The sequence below is a fragment of the Anolis carolinensis genome, chromosome 1 (genome assembly GCF_035594765.1).
Source record: "Anolis carolinensis isolate JA03-04 chromosome 1, rAnoCar3.1.pri, whole genome shotgun sequence".
NCBI classification, from domain to species: Eukaryota; Metazoa; Chordata; class Lepidosauria; order Squamata; family Dactyloidae; genus Anolis; species Anolis carolinensis.
In genome coordinates, this window is record NC_085841.1 from 214,949,931 (window position 1) to 214,970,370 (window position 20,440).

The following is a 20,440-nucleotide window of genomic DNA, read 5'->3' on the forward strand; positions in this document are numbered from 1 at the left end:
GAGATGCATTTGTTTTCATTTCTTTTATTTATTTATTTGCCCTATTTGTACCCAGCCTTTCTTTTTCTTGAAGGGATTTTGTGTACTTTGATCTTTGGACACCAGCTTGTTTACTTGTAAATACAGTTATGGTCATTATCTTTCAACTGGGAGAGAGGCTCTCTGTCTTTAGAAGTCTAGAATACTATTTGTAAACTTAAACTAATATGTGCTAATGTGTACAATGTTCATCCATAGATAACCAGATTGCCTCTGATATTGGCCCTTAATGTGGTGATCTTGGGCTGGATGTGTACTGCTATATAATCCAGTTCAATACAGTGAATCTGCATTCAGAAACTGGATTATATGGCAGTGTAAATGGGGCTTTAGATTACAGTCCTAAGCATTCATCTGTGTAAATAAGAATATTGAACTAAATCAGGCCTCATTTGTGATACGAATGGTATAGAATTCCAGTTAGTTTTGAACTCTGTAGCTCCAGAAACAAATATGTCAGATGTTTGATTTGTCAGGTTACCATTCTTTCCTTCCTTCTAGAAATCTGACAAAGCAGAGCAAAGAAAATCTAAGTGGGGGAAGTAATCATATAATAATTATCTGTAGCGTTCCTTGCCCTCTAACATAGATTTCCTGTCACACAGGGTGGGCAGTGCATAATTCTTGGGCTACATAAATCTTCAAATTTTAACCCCTGGAAGTTCCAGAAGCTGCTTTCTCCAGTTCTCTGAAAAAGGAGAGAAGTTCTGCTAGAAACAGTTACAATTTTCATTTCAACCAAAGAATGTGGGCTTCCATGCCATGTTTTGATTTTTTTTAAAGCAAAATCAGCCATTGACTTCTCTCCATTTTCATTTGTGGGGGTTGTTACAGCCTGCAGTGGGTTTTAGGATGGCAAATAAGTCCATGAACCCCCACCCAACTGAGCTCACATGTTTTCTAAAATGAAAAGGTTCGTTTTAGTAGCTGCAGCCTTATGCATACTTACCTGGGAGTCAATCTCAGGTAAATTAATATGATTTATTTCTGAATGCCCATATGGAACATGTACTTCCTGCCCAGTTTGGTGGGGGGATACTTCTATTTTTTGTTGTTTTTATGTTTTGTTTTGTGGGGTTCTTTTTTTATTGTGAGTCAGGAACCTGTATTCCTGATACTGTTGGCTACCTTGGTGTTCATCTTCCATCCTGACAGTAGGGGACAGGAATAGCAGAGTGAATCTTAAGGACAACTAGCTTCATTGAAGAGATTCAAGCCCAATGTTCAGTTCAGCAATTTATTACGGTCTATGACCAGAATATATGGAAATGGGCACAGGTGCCCGAAAAGGGGAATCACAGTTCCCATAAAAGTCAAATAAAAGAACAAGTTATAAACATGTTATAATAAAAACAAATTAAAAGCAGACTATTAGCAGGGTCAGCTAATAGTAAATATCGACACACTAAGAGGCTCTGGAGGGGGATAGAGGGAGCATTTGCAGTATTTCAGTTATAACAAATTGCTCTGGCTACTAATAGGCCAATGGTTATTGCTTGTTGCTGGAGCTCCAGTTGGAATGGATTTCTGGCTAGTCTTGGGGCAGATTTCAAATAAGCTAACTGTTGAGGTTGAATTCATGTTCATACTTCAGGAAGAGGATGTGAAGGTGTGAGAGAACAATCCATTGGTGATGGGAGGCTTCCATGCCAGTGCTATGTGAATCTGTGTGCATTTTGAAGGAGGTATCCAAGATATATTTTGGGGCTGCAGTTCAGGTGCCTTGGATGATTCCTTTAAAGTTTGGGCCAACCCCATCCACATGCTCAATTCATTCTGCACCACCCTGACATGGAGTCATCATCTAACTCTGCCACAACTAAAATGGTAGCATTTTGTCACCAGGTTATTGGAAAAAATAAAAGTTTCTGTATAACATATTCCCAATGATTGTTTTCATGATGGTTCTTATTGTTCTGTGAATGCTGAGTTGATAGAAGGTTGATGGGGATGTGAGTTGAATCCTATAATCAACCTGTGTATGTCTCCCTTTTTGGTAATTCTGTCTCTTCTTTCCCTTGAAAATGTTTTGAAATTGTGTTGGGATGCCAGTCACCAAGGAGCAAAAGATTGGAGGTACTATGTCATGAACTTCATTGCTTGCCATTCTTACTTCTCACAGGGGTAACACCAAGCTGGACCAATCAAGAATGCAGCTCTGGTGCTTTTTAACCAGGTAGATCCAACGTATCACCACCCTTACACAGGTTACCTAAGCAAGTTATGCCTCTATAATCACTTTCTGGTGACTTTTGACTGGCCTGCATGCAACTGAGCAATGTTTCCTTCCCTGTCCATTGCAAGATAGTCCAGACATGCACAGCTGCTCTCTGCGGAGTCCTGTGACTCACACATCACAGCATGGTCAGGCAAGATTGGCAACCCCCAACATAGATTTTGATTCTGCTAATGATTTTCTAAATGTATTTGATTATCAGCTACTTTGAACAGCTACTGCATGACCTATAGGTTTTGTAAGTCGGAACATAAATGGATGAGAATGTTGAATTCGCCAAAGGCCAAGGGGGAAAAAAGGGAGCATGCATCGTTTTTACAAACAATAAAAACAACCCCTTTTTGATTCAGCCCTTATAAATGTGGCATTCAGTTATTTATATTATCTTTTTCTGGAGAGAGATTTAATGAAATATTTCAAATTTTAACTGTTTCTTACTTTTTTGTTTTGTTTTGGTAGCCAGTACAATGTTCTTTCAAGATATTGTTGCTCAGAAAAGTTAGCCACAGCTGTGTACTGCATACTTCATTGAACAGTGTGCTAAAAACAAAACAACAGACTGAAAAGATGAAACATTGGATGAATGAGTTGCTTTTAGCATTGATATGCATATAATGTCTATCATATAACAGTCAATAATGGATTTTTCTTTAAAATGTGCTAGTGTCATTTTTTTCCAATTTTCATTTAGCTAAAGAAATGATATTTGTACAGCCTGGTTGACATTTGCTGTTTTCTCATATCTTTTCCCTGCTGAAAAGTGGCATTGTGCAGTTTACTTTTTTAAATTAGCTTACTGCTTTGACAGCAGCAGTCACTGGGCAAATAGCAAGTGAAGAAATGGATGTGTTCATTTTTCTCTTTCGTGTATATATGCATATTCTATGGTTCTCAGTGTCACAACAATAAAAAAAAGTTGCTGCAGTAAGGCAATTGATAATGTAATTTCCAGAAGCTAGGAATTTATAATAGATATTATGCAGCTCCAAGCTTTTCTGTCAACATGTGTAAAGGCAGAATTTGGTCGGTTCAGATTTTATTCCTTTCTGATCCCAATACCCTGAGGTTTGGAATGTTTAAAAAAATTGTTCTAATCCTGGAAGAACCAGCATGGTTTTGATGTGGGACTAGGACCTGTAGGGATCAAATTCCTACTCATCCATGGAACCTCTCTAAGTAAACTTGAACAAGTCACGCTCTCCCAGTCTCAGAGGGCAATAAATATCACAGAGGGCAATGTATATCACTACTTGCTGCATCTTTTATAAGTTGTGAGAACAAGTATATGTTTGTGATCACTTTATTTTTCCAATAGTGGATTATTGTTTTGCCAGTAAAGGCAAAACCCACTCTAAATGAGCTTTGCCAAAATTAAACCTTCTGATAGAATTGCCTTATGGTCCCAAGTCAGAACTTAAACGCACCACAAAGAAGCACCCGCTGCTATTACACAAACAAGAGGGAGATGATAATGGTGGCCATCCAGCAATGTGGGCCAAAGGCTGGCATTAAGAATCATCTCTGGACCAATTCAAAATTCAACACTCTTATCAGCTCCAGGATAAAATGTCCATATAAAACCCACCCTTAGACAAGGAATACTCTGAGATAGTTTTGCCAGTTCCTTCCTCTGAAATAGAGCCTACATCACCACCACTAACCAGGGTTGATGTTGCTTAGTTTCCGAGATGAGATATGGTGCCTTTAGGGTATTTTCAACTACTATTTAAATTTTAAAGATATTGACTCAACCTTTATCAATTTTAAGCAAATTCAGGGCTGTATTTGAACATGATCATCATCAGACTGTAAACTGAGAAATGCTTCAGTGAGTCCAAAAGGCAATTTTTGTCCTCCTCTGTGTGTAATTAAAACTTTTACAAAAGTCAGAGATGTGGATGGAATGAGAACAAAAATGGTCATTGTTTATCGGAACGTTTGCCATATCATAAAGCAAGACTGCTGAAACAGCTTTTGAAGCTAACTTATTCCTGATAATTTATAATGGCTGAATCCCTTTGTTTATTTTAATGTCACTTGAATCATGAAGTGGTTTGTAAAGCTTTAACATTTGTATAAGTGGCCTGCTCCTGCTCCCATTGAAATAACCAAGAGCAAAAATCAAATGAGAGCAAGACTAGGCCATAGGTGAATGCTTCAATAAGGGAAATGGGCCCCATTAACATGCTATTGGGCAAAGCTTCTGTTGGTTATGATTTTGGCGGCTAGAGATTTGCTAAAATCCAGAAGAGACTTGTAAAACGGTTGTCCCTTTTCCTATGGTAACCCAGTACTATCAGATGGTTATAATTCAAATTCTTTTTTTCAGATCATCTTGTTAAAAAAAAGAAGTTGGGTTTCTTTTCTTCTTCTTTTCTTGATGCAATTTCACTGGTATTGCATAGGCTTCTGCTGTAGTCAAGCATGTTGTTTTGCTGATTCAGGTCTTGGGAATGCTGCATCATTAACAAATGCTTTCCAGTATGTTCCTCGCAGACGTTCCCTCCCCTTGAGTGCACATTGGTCTCTCAAAAATATTGCCTGATAAACTTTGTCAAATGATTCATTGTTAAATGTAAATATAATTTTGGACCATAATAGATGCTTGTTATATTATGTGGATTAGGAACTATTGTTTTTGTTGGGTTTTTTTCCTAATTGTTAACCAACCATGATGTCCTGACTTTATTTCTTTAAAGATAGTAAAAAATATGGAATTGATTATAATATCTTAATATATTGCACCTTGGGCCTAATTTTGCCACTTTTGAAGGCTGTACATAATTTCCAGCATCATGTGAAGGAATAGCAGAACGTTTAAGACTTACACATTTCTCTTATTTCATTCCCATTTTAAACTAACAAACTCAAGGAACCATGGATTGGTTGTTTCAATTGTTTTAGAGCAGTGGTTCTCAACAAGTGGGTCCCCAGGTATTTTGGCCGACAACTCCCAGTAATCCCAGCTGGTTTACCAGCTGTTAGGATTTGTGGGAGTTGAAGGCCAAAACATCTGGAGACCCTCAGAACATTGTTTTAAAACAAACCAGAGTATGAAACCAAGAGACAATTGTGACCTTTTCTCACTAACAACAGTTTCAGTAAATATACATGTCATTAAGAAACAAGAAAAAACAAGAAAACGTGAGGTTCCCAGCCATCATTTCATGTCAAATTTAAGCCTGCTAATTCTATTTTAGACAGTGTAAATATTACCCTAAATCCATGTCTGTAAATTTTAATTAGCCTTACGATCTCATCACAGTGAGATGGGAAAGCACTCATGACCATCCTGTTAACATAGAGAATAACCCCTCTAGATCAGCAGCTGTCCCGTTTTGAATTCTGCCTCTCCATCTCACTCACACGTGGAAACCTAAGAGCTGGCAATACATTAATCTTGCATTCACCACACAGTCACTATTACTAATTTTTTTATTCAGGGAAAAATACAATATCTGAAAGCAAAGAGATCCCTTGCCTTGCCCAAAGCCCCTTACATTAAAGGTGACTGACACCAGTTTGTAACCTCATCTTACTATGGGATAAAATTGCCCTTCTCCAAATCTCATATGATAAAAGAGCCAGTGCTCCAATTTAAAACCACTTCTTTCCATAGGATAAAATTGCCCTGCCCAAAGCCCCTTATATGATACTGACAGGGGCAGGCAATGAAACAGGATGAGAAATTTTAATGGTTCCCATTTCATTTGCTTTTCAGCTGGAATCATGGGAGTAAAGCGCAATAGGAGGTGGCCTGTGTTCAGTGCTCCCTCCTTTCAGGACATTTCTGCCTCTTTTCAAGCCTGGAAGTAGTTTAACTCATGTGATGGCCTCTGTGCCTCTCTGTGCTTGAAAAGAGGCTGAAGTGTCCTACGATGGGGACATTTCTCGATGTGATGAGATCATTAATGGTATCACACCAGGCACATAATGCATACTTGTAAATCTATTCAACCTGAAAGGCATTTTGCCAAAACTTTAATCAGCTTAATGGAACACATAGCACCTTCCACAGAACTATATTAACAAAAAATGATGGAATTTTTGAAATATTAACTGCCTAAGAAATATAGTAAAATAAGAAATGAATTCTCAAAACATGTATGACACTAGATTCATTACCCCTGAGGTCAAGACATATTTTCTTTTATATGTGAGGAAATAATGCCTGTTTTTGCTGCTGAAATTGACGTTACATTTTTATTAAAACCATGTAGCCAAGGAGGAAATATGACACCATCAAGTCCTCCTGAGCCAAACCCTAGATCTGTGCCTTCAAAGGCCAGAAGATGGATTGGACCAATATATTTGCCTCCCAAAACTTAATAACTAACAGAAAAATATTTATTACACCAATACTATTATATTGTAAGGTTTACACTTGCATTCATTATTAATTAAAGAGTTACAAATTATGCTAATATAATGCTAATTGGAAATATGGCATATGCTAGTATTTCTAAAATGAAGTATATATGCACTTGTAGGTGATAAAAAAAAAGTCATATGTTATTTCAGAGAATTGTCAGAAATCACATTTCTTCTAGAATGGAAAAATGTGATCTTTGGTTCCCAATTTTTCCATCTTTTGAAAAAAAAAAAAAAAAGCAGTGGTACTGCTAATATTAAAGCTACAAAGGGCGATGTGAAGACAGCCTGAATTAAACTTTCCACATTAGTCTGTTCGACAATAGTCTGCCACTAGAGTAATTGGAGAAGTGCTCCTGCTCCATGTAATCCTATCATGATTCACTCTTGCTTGTCTAAAGTTTCATTTCTGCCCAGCCAGTTGTTTAGTAATACCATAGATTTATAGTCATGTTCCAGATCTTTTATGTATAGGATCACAAGATATAAGATATGATGAGCAAATAAAGCCCTTGGTGAGGTTTTTGTGGCCTTCAGTTTTTCCAGAATCCCATAACTGACCTTTTCATGGCTAAAAAAAGAAGGTGAATTGCTGTTCCTGGATACCTCCAGAGGCAGCTATTTATATTTTTTAAGCATTTGAGACTTTTCATCGTGCTGTTTTGACATCGTAACACAATTTTTGAGAACCAGAAATTGACTTTGGAGCATACTGGACTTTTATTTCATTTTGCAGTCCTCTATATGACCCGTGGATGCTGCATTAACAAATATCTGTGGTATATATGTGCATACAAATTGGCTAATTCAGCTGTTCATTTTAATCTATAACTCCTCCTCATTTTTCTTGCTCATTATTGATGCTGATATTTTATATTTATTGACTGCAGCCAGCTAACTGTTGGAGGGCTCTATCTTTTATTTTAAATTAAAATGTCAAGCTCAAATTCTCAGGTAATGTAATTTTGCAAAAGTCCAGGTTTTCTTAGTTATGCTATAGCACAAAAAAGAGTCGATTCTCTGGTTTTGTTATCAGTGGAGTGGAGTTACCAGCCTATAAATATTGTTGAGAATAAAGGTGTAGCCATGTAAGTTTCTAGTTCAAATAATTCTTCTTTTTGTATTTTAATAAGATCAATATTTCTACATAATTCTCCCCATCAGCACTATTACCCCAAATGATGCAATATATTGGTCTATTTAATTGACAAATATTACCTAATAATACTGTATGATCCCTTTATCCACAGGGGCATATGTAAGAGTCCCCATGGATAATAGCAAACTCTATATTTTGACAATACTTGGGCCAGAAACATACAATAGAATTGCACTGGAGGACCTAGAGAGGAACACAAACTTTTCCATGGAGATTTTTTTTTTGGAGAGTGGAAAGTGAAACCATCAACTCCATTGATATGGGAGGGGAGGTTATACTGTATGTCAAAGTTACTAGCACTAACACAACCTTCATAGAAAATAATATGAACAGTTTGCAGTTATTTTTTATTTTTGCATGAAATTTTATAACATTTCTAAGAGCAGTAAGTTGAATGTAACATCTTTTTTAAGTTTGAAGAGTACAATTCTCATGAAACTATTTAAGAACTTATGTAAAATAGTTCTCATTAAAAAAAAACATAGTAAAAACTGTTTGTTCATAAGGACATTGTACCCACCATACTTTCAAAAATGAATGTTGCTTTAATGAAACAAAAGTTATACATATGCCACAATAATCTAGTCACATATTTTGCAGAGAGTACTGAAAGTAGCAAAATACCTTCTTCCTAAAGCAAACCTCCACAAATTGTCAGTAGGTAGAGGCCAAAATTAAAATAGGCTAAACTTGAGACACAGATAGGTCTTTATACCTCACTTTCCAAGTAAAGGTATACAGTAATTGATGATTCAATTATTTTGCAATAAACTATATTATAAAAAAGAGAAATTGCAATTAATATCAACTTATTAAGATTTTCATTTATCAGCTATTCTTCAGTGCATAGTCACATGAGACAAATTTATATTCTCAAAAATACTTTTTATTGGGACACAATCCAGAAACTTCAATCAGCAAACATTTCTTTATGAAGTCACATTCAGTAAAAGATTTCCCAGCAGCAGCTAACTAACTTCAGTGGTTGCCTCATTTTCCGAGTTTCATGTCTTGAAAAAAAAACATTGTCCCCCACTGAGATTTTTCAAAAATTTGGATGCTTGAATTTCTTTTTCATTGGTGTCCAATTTGGTTAAGTCGGGATGCTTTGATTTGGAATGGTGACGAAGATGGTATTCCTTTTTTAATAATATCTTTATTAGAGATTTTATGTTTAAAAGAAAAGAAAAAGGAATAAACATTGGCAAATAGTAATAGTTTCACAACGGAAGTGGGAGAACACTTGTTGTTAGAAAAAAGAAAAAGAGAAAAAAGATTTTTTTTAAAAAAAAATTAAAAGTAAAAAGAATATATATATATATATATATATATATATATATATATATATAAAAACTGTTGACTTCCATCTGACGATGATGGTATTCCTTATGGCACAATATTTCGAATCTAGTATAATAATAATAATAATAATAATAATAATAATAATAATAATAATTTTATTCTTATATCCCGCCCCATCTCCCCGGAGGGACTCAGGGCGGCTTACATGGGGCCATGCCCAGACACAACAGCACAAATCAGATAAAACATTAAACCGAGCAGTAAAACTTCAACATGATTAAAAAGTCATAAAAGTCAATATACACAATAATATTAAAATCCCGATTTGGGTCAAAAGATCCAGGCCAAGGTGCAAAGCAATATCAAGTTATCAGGGAGGGATAATTATATGTAAGTATAAGTAAAAAAGTATCTATTTGTCCACTCCAGATTAAACACACTACATTTTTCATGGGCCACCCAAAATCCTTTGAAAGGCTTCAACCAGCCCACAAGCTATATGTTGTGCAGGTCTGTCCTAATGATTTCAAACTTGGAAACTACAGTTGCCAATATTTTAGGTAACCATGACACTTTGGACTAAGTGTATGAGTTGAATTCTTCAATTTTCAAATTCAGATTGCATTGGAAAATTTATTTTGATAAAATAGCAGCATGTTTAATCATCTGAAATTAACAAGTAACAGTTTGGATAAAATTTGCTATTTTCTATCATTTTTCCTGAACATATTACCTTATGACCATTGGCAGTTATGAAGGCATACATATAACAGATACTGTTACTTACTTATATATTCTGGAATATATAGTATTTTATATATATATTTAAAATATTAAAACAATATGTTTAAAAATTACTGTACATAGATGCTTTTTCTACAACATTTTATACGGAAACATTCAGGTTTCTCAGTCAAATGGAATACAATGGCAGTTTTAATATAATTTGTTCACATTAAACAACTTACTGTTCTCTATTACTAAAGAAAAGTTGATGGGAGCTAACATATATCAGTGCCTCCATATGAGTGTGGTGTAGATTTACCGGGGGAAAAACCTTTTCTATGGGATTTTATTTTCAGAAGATAAATGCAACCAGTTCATCTGAAGGCAGCACAGTTGACATTGCCCCACCTGGAGAGGGTGAACAGGCAGAGATTGAACCTGAAGAAGCTCTTGAACCTGAAGCTTGTTTTACAGAAGGTAACAGGGGCAGGAAAAACAACAACCTGTGTTTGAAGAATCAAGGGTCGCTCTAATCAAGCTGCTTAGGATGCAACATTTCTCTTGGTTTTATTAATTAGAGTCCATAAATGTTGTGCTATGTTTAGAAGACAAGCAGTGAGACATTATCATCACAACTATATGACCCAGGATCCTCTTCTTCTGTATTACTTGTATATATTGGGTGTTTCTAGATGTGGGGGCACAGCATGCTTTAGGAAATGTAGTTTGGCCAAACTTTGACTGTAACAGCAACTCTACCAATAGAAATACAGCCTAGGGAGATGCTATAGGTAGGAATAGAAAGTGAGGTAGATGAAAAGAAGAGACTGCTTAACAAATTCAATTTCTAGCATTTTTGCTCTCACATGGAGCTGCTTTCTCACTCACATGGAGATCATTTTTCCAAATAGTTATATGTTAGGGAGAATTTATTTATTTATTATTTACAGCATTTATATTCCGCTCTTCTCACCCCGAAGGGGACTCAGGGCGGATCACATTATACATATAGGCAAACATTCAATGCCTTTTAACATAGAACAAAGACAGACAAACATAGGCTCCGAGCGGGCCTTGAACTCATGACTTCCTGGTCAGAGTGATTCATTGCAGTGATTCATTGCAGCTGCTCTCCAGCCTGCACCACAGCCCGAGAAGGTTAAGTAACTCTCCCCTTTTGTACCCGCTGAGCATCCAATTCTGTGGCATCCTCTAGAAAATGAGGCATGTTATTTCTCTCATAGGGCTGCCTCAAACAATTTGAAGACTTTGGTCTAGTTACCCTTTTGAACAGCAACCCATAATGCGTCACAGGGCTGCTTTTAAAAGTCCCTTCAGTTTCAAGTACAGTAGAGTCTCGCTTATCCAACCTTCGCTTATCCAACATTCCGTATTATCCAACGCAGTCTGTCTCCTGCCTGGATCCACAGCTGTTTCTCAAGGCAGCAATGGGCAGCGGCCTAACACACCTAACAACAACACAAGTGCAGCCACACTCCCAAACAAGTGGCAGACTTGTTGTAAAACATGATGTTTCGGTACTTAATTTGTAAAAATGTAATGTAATTCTAAGCTCTTCGGCTTAGAAATGGAAATGAGCACCAATCCCCAGAGTCAGACATGACTGGACTTAACGTCAGGGGAAACCTTTACTTTAGGCTTTTCCTTAATCCCTCCTTATTATCCAACATTTTCACTTATCCAACGTTCTGCCGGCCCATTTATGTTGGATAAGTGAGACTCTACTGTACCAAAAACCTGTCACTCTCAGGAACTAATTGTGTCTTTCTTTCAATCTTGGCTGAAATGTACTGCATGGGAATCACTTATGGCAGGAAATTGCATGCATCTTGCTGCATGCTGTTTATCACATGTGACAAATGCACATATGAAGGACAGCTGTCACTAGTTATTTTCTTGCATAGCTGAATACAAATGTGCTTTGAAATGCTTTACTTGCTACTGCCGCTCAATTTTATTGGCTAAAATTCCATGTGCCACCCAATATTTGGAAATCACTTTTAAAGCTGAGTCATAAGAACAGCTGCCTCTCCTTTTCAAAGGTTATTGTGAGGATAAAGGCAAGAATCCAGCGGGCACACTGCTATGTTCATGGAAGTAATCGCTGGTGAGACAGAAAAAGGCTGCTGGCTCCATGCCATCTGTTTCCCATATGCATGAATTTGGGGAAGGGGAGAGTTGAAGTTGTCGAAGGCTTTCATGGCTGGAATCACTGTGAGTTTTCTGGGTTGTATGTCCATGTTCCAGACGTTTCTCTGCAGACGTTTCTCTGCAGACGTTTTCCCCACATCTATGGTAGGCATCCTCAGAGGTTGTGGGGTCTGTTTCCTACTTTCCAACAGACCCCACAACCTCGGGGAATGCCTACCATTGATATGGCTGAAATGTCTGCAGAGAATGCTTCTGGAACATGGCCATACAGTCCGAAAAACTCACAGCAACCCAGAGTTGAAGTTCTTTGGAACCAAAGCTTACAGATATAGGCAGATGCCTCTCACAACATCTCAGAGAACTCAAACTTATGCACCTACCCTCACAATTTTTAAAATATTGCATATACTCATGTATAAATTTAGAATTGACCCAAAATATTGGGCTTAACTCTCCACAATTCACTGTAAGTACTGTATCTTAACTGTTTTTTAAAGGAAATATTATCTTCTGAGTAGAGCGGTGTAAGGGAAGAGCTTACTCTGTCCTAGCAAAAATTTAAAGTTACACTGACCCTCTTTACTCTCTCTGCCATGGCGCCACTTCTGGCCTTTTTGAATGCCTGGGTAGGGAAATGAATGATCCTCGACTTATCAAAGGAGCCTATCAAAATCTATAATTGTAATGTCAAAACGTGTCCTCAATTTATATTTGAGGACAACTTATACATGAGTATCTACAGTACTGAGAATTATTTTTAACTGTATGAGGAGCAATTACTTTTAAATGAGATAGTTGCCTCTGGTTTTGCAAAAAGGTTTCTCTTCGCCTCAAATAACCCAATGGGGCCCCAAATGTGGCAGAACACCACATTCCCCTAGAAATAAGGCAGCACTTGAAGAAAATGAGAATGAGGCCACAAACACGGCATTAGGGGTAAAAAAGCAGTGAAAACTCAAAACCAATAAAACAAAAAAAAATCTATATTTAACTGTGTAATATTATTTCAAACAGGTTGTATCAAGAAATTTCCATGCTGTCAAGTGAGTATAGAAGATGGCAAAGGAAAAATCTGGTGGAATTTTAGGAAAACCTGCTACAGCATAGTAGAACACAACTGGTTTGAGACGTTCATTGTATTTATGATCCTCCTCAGCAGTGGTGCCCTGGTGAGCAAATGAAATAAAATAAAATAATCTTTTATCTCAAAATGTTTAAGCACCTCAAATTTAAATTGATCATTGCATTGTTTATAGTGACTGGCATGTATTATATATCAGATTTGAAAGTGTTTGACATAGAAATGCATTGAAAATATGAAATGCATTGAAAGAAAATAAAAAGAAATATATCTGGTTTTTTTCTTGCAGCTTCTTTGATAATATGTTTGTAGAAAATGATGAAGTGAGATAACACACTTCATCATTACAAATTTGGCTTGTCTTTCATGAATGATAACACAATGCTTTCATCCCACCACAGGCTTTTGAAGATATATATATTGAACAGCGCAAGACCATCAAGACCATGTTGGAATATGCAGACAAGGTCTTCACATACATCTTCATCTTGGAAATGCTTCTGAAATGGGTGGCTTATGGCTTTCAGATGTATTTCACTAATGCCTGGTGCTGGTTGGACTTCCTCATTGTGGATGTAAGTACCGTATTTGAAAACTATGTTTTGTTTTTCTCTTCTTTCATCTTACATATGGTTAAGTAATGTTGATATATACAGTAGAGTCTCACATAAATGGGCCAGCAGACTGTTAGATAAGCGAATATGTTGGATAATATGGAGGGATTAAATAAAAGCCTATTAAACATCAAATTAGGTTATGATTTTACAAATTAAGCACCAAAACATCATGTTATACAACAAATTTGACAGAAAAAGTAGTTCAATATGCAGTAATGCTATGTAGTAATTACTGTATTTACGAATTTAGCACCAAAATATCACAATGTATTGAAAACATTGACTACCAAAATGCGTTGGATAATCCAGAACGTTAGATAAGCGAGTGTTGGATAAGTGAGACTCTACTGTATATAGTGTTTCTTATTAGAACAGGGTTACACAATGAGATTAATTTTAAATAGAAAATAAAACTGCCATTCCATAAATAGATCTTTGGCCAGAACCTTGTGTTTTATGCATGTGGACTTTTTTTGTTTGTTTGATGAGAATCATCTGCATTCAGTTCAGGTTTTCCAAACAACGGATACATTAAATATGTGTTGTGCATATTGGACTATTGGATTATGATCTGTTAGGATCAGAACCTATTGGGGATTGCAACCTGTTAGGATCATGACGTATTGGGTAGCAGAGTTTCAGGAGTGTTCCTTTAGTTTATTGTGTAATGGAAGATCACTAGGCATGTAAATATCTTGTTTCTATAACATGTTTGTTTTACTCATAACTTCATGTATTTAAATATACAGGTACATTTATTGTCAGGTTAAGCTTTAAAAAGTTTCAGTTTGTGTCTTTAACTTACAGTATTTAACAGTCTCTCTTTAAAACTATATTGCTCTGTATAGCTCTCTTTTATAACAGTCTGCTTCCAAGGAACTCAAGCCTCAACTGACTTCTATCTTCTAACACTGGCTTCTGTACTCAGACTCAAGCCTTAACTGTAATTCCTCAACTATCATCCTTTTTGAACTGCATTCGAAACAGTTACTGAAGCAATATACACTTTAGGGAATATATGACACATTGTAAACAGGCAAAATATTGGACAGAGGAGGCTTGAGAAGGTTGCTATCTCCAACAGTGCACAAATCTGAGAAGCATATGTGAGGGGGACGTGGGTTTAAAAAGAGAATTTTCAAAGATACTTCCAATGACTACAAGTCCCATATGTTTTGATTGACTTAACTTGCAAAAGGCCTATGTTTGAGAAAGGCCTGCACTTGAGAGAAAATGCTGATGTTTGGGAAAAAAGTTGTTCCAGATCAAAAGAAGTTACTTTCAAATAATAACAAAACATCAAGTCAGAACTGGCTACCCACTACTTCCTAGATTCTTTGCCCCTTCATATGGATGCATATTCTGTTGATTGCCATAATTCTGATTTGGGGAATTGCGTTGGGACTAGGAATAAGGTTAGATTTCAGAATGACGGGCCATATCTATGTATTTTATATATAAATATGTGTGTGTGTGTGAGAGAGAGATGTGTTATCAAAACAGTAACAGACACCTAACATAGTTAAAAACACAAACACCAATTAAAACTGCACAATCGATTTAAAAGCATAACATTGTTTTTAAAAGCATTCGTATTGAAAACAATCAATTCAATCAATCAATCAATCAAGACTTTATTATGGCCCATGACCAGCACAGAGAAGGGCACAAATGCCCTGGGATGGGGAAACACAGTTCCCTAAGGAGGCAATCATAAAAGAGATTAGAATTAATTTTTTAAAAGAAAAATCAGTACTGTTTAAAGACATGTTTAACAAAGCTGTTACGGGACTGGGGCAGGGGGGTTGCTGTGTTCTGGGGAGTATCTAGGGCTCAGTCTGTTTTCTGTAGGAGTCTGAGTGCAGGAGTTTGAGTTCATAAAGGATTTGGGATGGACTTCCTGATTACTCACTGTTTTTATTGACTCTGTTGACTCTGGTGTCTGCGGAAGGGAAGCATCAAGCCTCATCTGTTTGTCTTTTGTAGAAACATGTGCCCTCAAAGCATTAGGGCTGCTTTGTGCTCTCTTTTTTCCCTTTGGAGGCATTTTCTGGTTGTGGACTTGAAAACTTTGGTCTCCTGAAGAGCTTCATAAATTACAAATTATCTAGATATGTCTGCTTAAAAACTGCTTTAAATTCAGCATATCCAGTTGTTGGATCTTTTCTGGAAAGTCATTATACAGTTTGGGATATGCTGAAAAACATTCTCTGGTTAACATCTGTGGACATCAACACTGACCACTTAGGTTGGTATAGAATGTATCAGTCCCGTGGCATCCAGACACTGCACAGATGTAGGGCAGGGCCACCTTACCATGGCTTTGCCTCACATTAGCCAAAGAAGGCTAACATGATTTTGGCACAAGATTCAGACTTTCCCCTGATTTAGGGCCTATGGGAACATTTTGACTGGTTCCAAAATGGAAACAGCCACAACTGTTCCCATTGCCATTCTCGCAAATTGTGAATTCTGCATCCCTTCTGAACTTGAATTATAACTCCCAGTATTTTTTCACTGTTGGTATCCCCCAATATCTAGAGGGCTACATAATTATCATCTCTAAATACATAACTATCATCTCAAAAAAAGCAGTTGAATTTGAAATATTGTATCAAACAGTATTTACTGTTGAAAAAATATGCCTTTTTGTGTACAGTGTTCCTTCACTTATTGCTGGGGTTAGGTTACAGGAACACCTGCAATAAGTGAAAATCTGCGAAGTAGGGACACTATATTTAATATTTATACATTATTTTAGTAGTTATACACTCTTTTAAGTCTTTATCAACCCATCGTGTGTTGATAAATCGCTGCTTCCTCCTCCTGTTGCTGCTTGGGCTCCTTTTTTCTCCCTATGGCTTCTCCTTCCTCCCTTCCTTAGGCTGTAAATTGTAATTTTTTAATGATTTATAATAGTCTTTTAGAGCTTATTGAAAAACCACGAAACAGCAAATCCGCGAAAAGTGAATCGCGAAGTAGTGAGGGAACACTGTATTCCTGAAAAAATTTGGAACCATGTGCATCCCCTTGCTTAGCCATATGGCAAGGAAGGATCTGTAGCATGCAAGAGAAGGTTTTTGAATGGGAAAAATTGATGGAATATGCTTTATTATAGACGGCCAAAGCTTGTCTTCCCATTCTTTTTTTAAAAAACTGACACTTTATAATGTAGGCCTGATCTAGCCATTTAATATTCTAAATCAATGTTAAGTCGGAGCCTCCGATGGCCTAGGGGATAAAAGCCTCATGACCTGAAGGTTGGGTTGCTGACCTGAAGGCTGCCAGGTTCAAATCCCACCTGGGGAGAGCGTGGATGAGCTCCCTCTATCAGCTCCAGCTCCATGCGGGGACATGAGAGAAGCCTCCCACAAGGATGGTAAAACATCTGGGCGTCCCCTGGGTAATGTCCTTGCAGACGGCCAATTCTCTCACTCCAGAATCAACTCCGGTTGCTCCTAACACACACAAAAAGTTGTCAATGCATTGTTTTTTTTCCAATTTGGAACATGAATGGGAAAATGACTAAACTAAACACACCAGGGTCTGTCAACACAACAAGGTCTCATAGTTCACTCACAGTTTTCACACTGTAGTGTTTAAAATATGAATTCCATAAATGTTTAAAGGATAACCTACTTCCTCACAGTTCCTTTTATGGCTTTGTGCAACCCTTGTTATGCATCTTCACAAAAACGTCATTAATAATAATATTTACGATCTGAGCACAACTGGGACAAGTGTCTTGCAGTTCTTTAAGGCTATAACACTCTTCTGGCATTCACAGTATTTACTGACACTGGCTTGCAGTTGCTTATCAAACCACAGTGTCAGAATACTCTATAACAGTCCAGATAAAATTCTGCATATTACTTTTTGTGGGATATGAGTTGTGTGGGGTTTAAATTACAGTTAGGAGCAGAGTATGTAAAAGTCCCTTTGGAGGGTAATTTGGACAATGTTAATGAAACCACTTATGATCCAGCTTCATCTGGGAAATCCACAGAGAATTAGTATTTACTGAACAAACCAAGAAAAGTGTAAAAAGAAGCAGCAGCCCTGCAGCTGTGGGAAAGATGGCTGTTATTGCATTTAGAGGCTATGATCCTCAGCAGTATGGCATGCAATAATGCTCGTGTCACTATGTCAGTGACCTTGAGAACACTTCTAAAATTATGTTTCAACTGAGAGAAATGGAAGAAAACATTGAGAGTCAAAATTTTGTAAATTGTTGCAGCAGTTCATTTCAGGTGTAGATTTTAATATGGGCATGAATGAGTCGAAATATAGAGCTAGGTGACATGTATGCATCAAGACAAAATATTTTAAGCTTATTTAGCAATGAGGTGTTTTTGAAGAATCCACAGAAGTTCAGATCTATCAAGGTACCTGCAATGGTAGCATATTCTGCAACATTGTTAGATAAATGGATGTACAGTGTTCCCTCACTACTTCGCGGTTCATTTTTCACGTCCTTGCTGTTTCGTGGATTTTCAATAAATATTAATGTAACCATTTATCGTGGTATTTTTGTTGTTTTGCAGGTTTTTGCGGTTTTTGAAGGGGGGAAGGGAGAAATAAAGGGAGAAGGGTAGGGTAGGGAAGGGTTAGAAATAAAAAAGGGTGATTTAGATTCCATTCTTCTTCTCTGACTGTGTACTGTATATTGTAATTACTAAAATAAAGTACAGACTGTGGTTTGCCCTTCTCCACACATAGAATAAATATAGTGTCTCTACTTTGCGGATTTTCACTTATTGCGGGTGGTAACCCGTGCAATAAGTGAGGGAACACTGTATTAAAATCTCTGAATTTCAGTTACTTCCCATGAACTATAATAATAATTATTATTTTTAACCGCCCTATCTCCCCAAGGGGAGTCAGGGTGGTTTCTGATGAAAGTAACAAACTGGCAAACATTCAGTGCCAAAAAACAAACAAATAAATCAAAACAGTGGGTAAACAATCTTGATATAGAATTATAATTCAAAAGGGGCAAAGGGAATCAAGTTGTTCATACATGGGTCACGTGGCTATTCACCATACAACCAGAAATGATCTCAGTTCTCTTTCAGGTCCAGGAGTTGGCCAACATGCAACTTACTTACATGCAACTTATTTGAGATAGAGTTTGGAAGTGATTGGAAAGAAAAGGAAAGTTTGTCAGGTGTTTTGAGGCTGATTTTTTAAGGCTTTGGAGTTCCTCAGGAAAGCTATAGAAGCTGCATTTCTATATTCACGTAAATGGGGATAAGTTCTGTTTAACTGCATTAGGCTTATGTCTGAGCAGCTATGTAAAAGATTGTCCTTGTTAATGTTTTTAATCAGTTTAAAGATTATTTCTCAATAGAACTGCATTTTTCTTATTTCTTAATAGTATTTGCCAAAAGAATTAGACTCGAGCATTTCACAAATCACACCTATAATCTGGTATTAGCTATATACTACAAAAATATTTTCCACATATTTAAATCTGCCCTGTAAACCAAGAAATAATAATACTTTGTCACATTATAGAAGAGTTCTGGGGTTTCCATCTTAACTGATGCTAAAGTAATCTCAAGTATTATGTATTATCTAAAGCATTTACTTTTTCATGATTAAAATTGATTTTTCTATCTCTGCTGTTCACCTGGTAAGTGCAGTGTGGCTGACTGAACAAATCACTAAACTTGTTTTAGTTATATTGAGTCAATCAATTCACCATATAATCTTCTTGCATTTTTGAGATGTATCAGCTTTAAACGTGTAAGTGTCCCCATTTTTGCTTTATTAGATGGAAATAGTCATTAAAGTTCTAACACGGGGCATAGCTTCCATTCTGTTTTTTTTCTGAAACAGGATGTGAAAACAATCATTTTCCTTTGTCCCTCTGTGCAAAAATACAGGGAACAGAATAAGGCATTCTCTTCTTGTTCTGGGTGTACAGTGTAACTTCCATGTCTGTTAACATGTTTGCAGGCAGTGCAGACAGATCATTCGCCTCCAGTGCCTAATACGTATCTTTATACACACACACACCAATATTACTTCTTCCTTTCTCATATTTCTCCTCTGTTGCCTGAAAAGACCAAGCAAGAAATGGCAATGCAGGAAGTAATTTATGACACAGAGGAACATGCTGTAATCCAGAGAGTGTGTCATAAAATCATGCAATGAAATTACCAGCTTCCTGTCATCATGCTTTATAAAGGCCTGGAGTAATTCTTTCTTTCTCTCGTCCTTTAGTATACCCTGCTTTGTTCTCCATGAATCATGGTACCACAATTGAATCTTGCTATCAAATCAAAACTAAGGTTCATGAGTACATGGATGCATGTTAAGGTATCTTGCTTCTGTAACCATTAGTCTCACCAACTAACTCCTGTTGGTATGAGACTTTGGTTCATAGATGAAGTAGCATGGAGATAATGGTACAACATCAAATAGTATACATGAGGCCTCCTGTCTTTTTCCAACAAACTATTGGAAACAAAAGGAGCCCCAGTGGCGAAGTGCGTTAAAGCGCTGAGCTGCTGAACTTGCAGACCGAAAGGTCCCAGGTTCAAATCCTGGGAGCGGCTTGAGCGCCCGCTGTTAGCCCCAGCTCCTACCAACCTAGCAGTTCAAAAACATGACAATGTGAGATCAATAGGTACCGCTCTGGCGGGAAGGTAAGGGCGCTCCATGCAGTCATGTCGGCCACATGACCTTGGAGGTGTCTACGGACAATGCCAGCTCTTCGGCTTAGAAATGGA

The 20,440-nt window shown here is 37.0% G+C and overlaps 1 protein-coding gene across 8 annotated transcripts in view; it reads left to right on the forward strand.

Moving 5' to 3' along the window:
- The window catches only part of scn3a (sodium channel, voltage-gated, type III, alpha subunit), a 112,041-nt gene that overhangs the window by 73,170 nt on the left and 18,431 nt on the right, over positions 1–20,440 (forward strand). For all 8 annotated transcript variants that reach the window (XM_062969230.1, XM_062969231.1, XM_062969232.1 and 5 more), the window contains 3 exons: positions 10,190–10,310; positions 13,020–13,174; positions 13,488–13,661. In XM_062969230.1, coding sequence (XP_062825300.1) covers positions 10,190–10,310; positions 13,020–13,174; positions 13,488–13,661 — 450 coding nt within the window. The remainder of the gene's footprint in view (positions 1–10,189; positions 10,311–13,019; positions 13,175–13,487; positions 13,662–20,440) is intronic.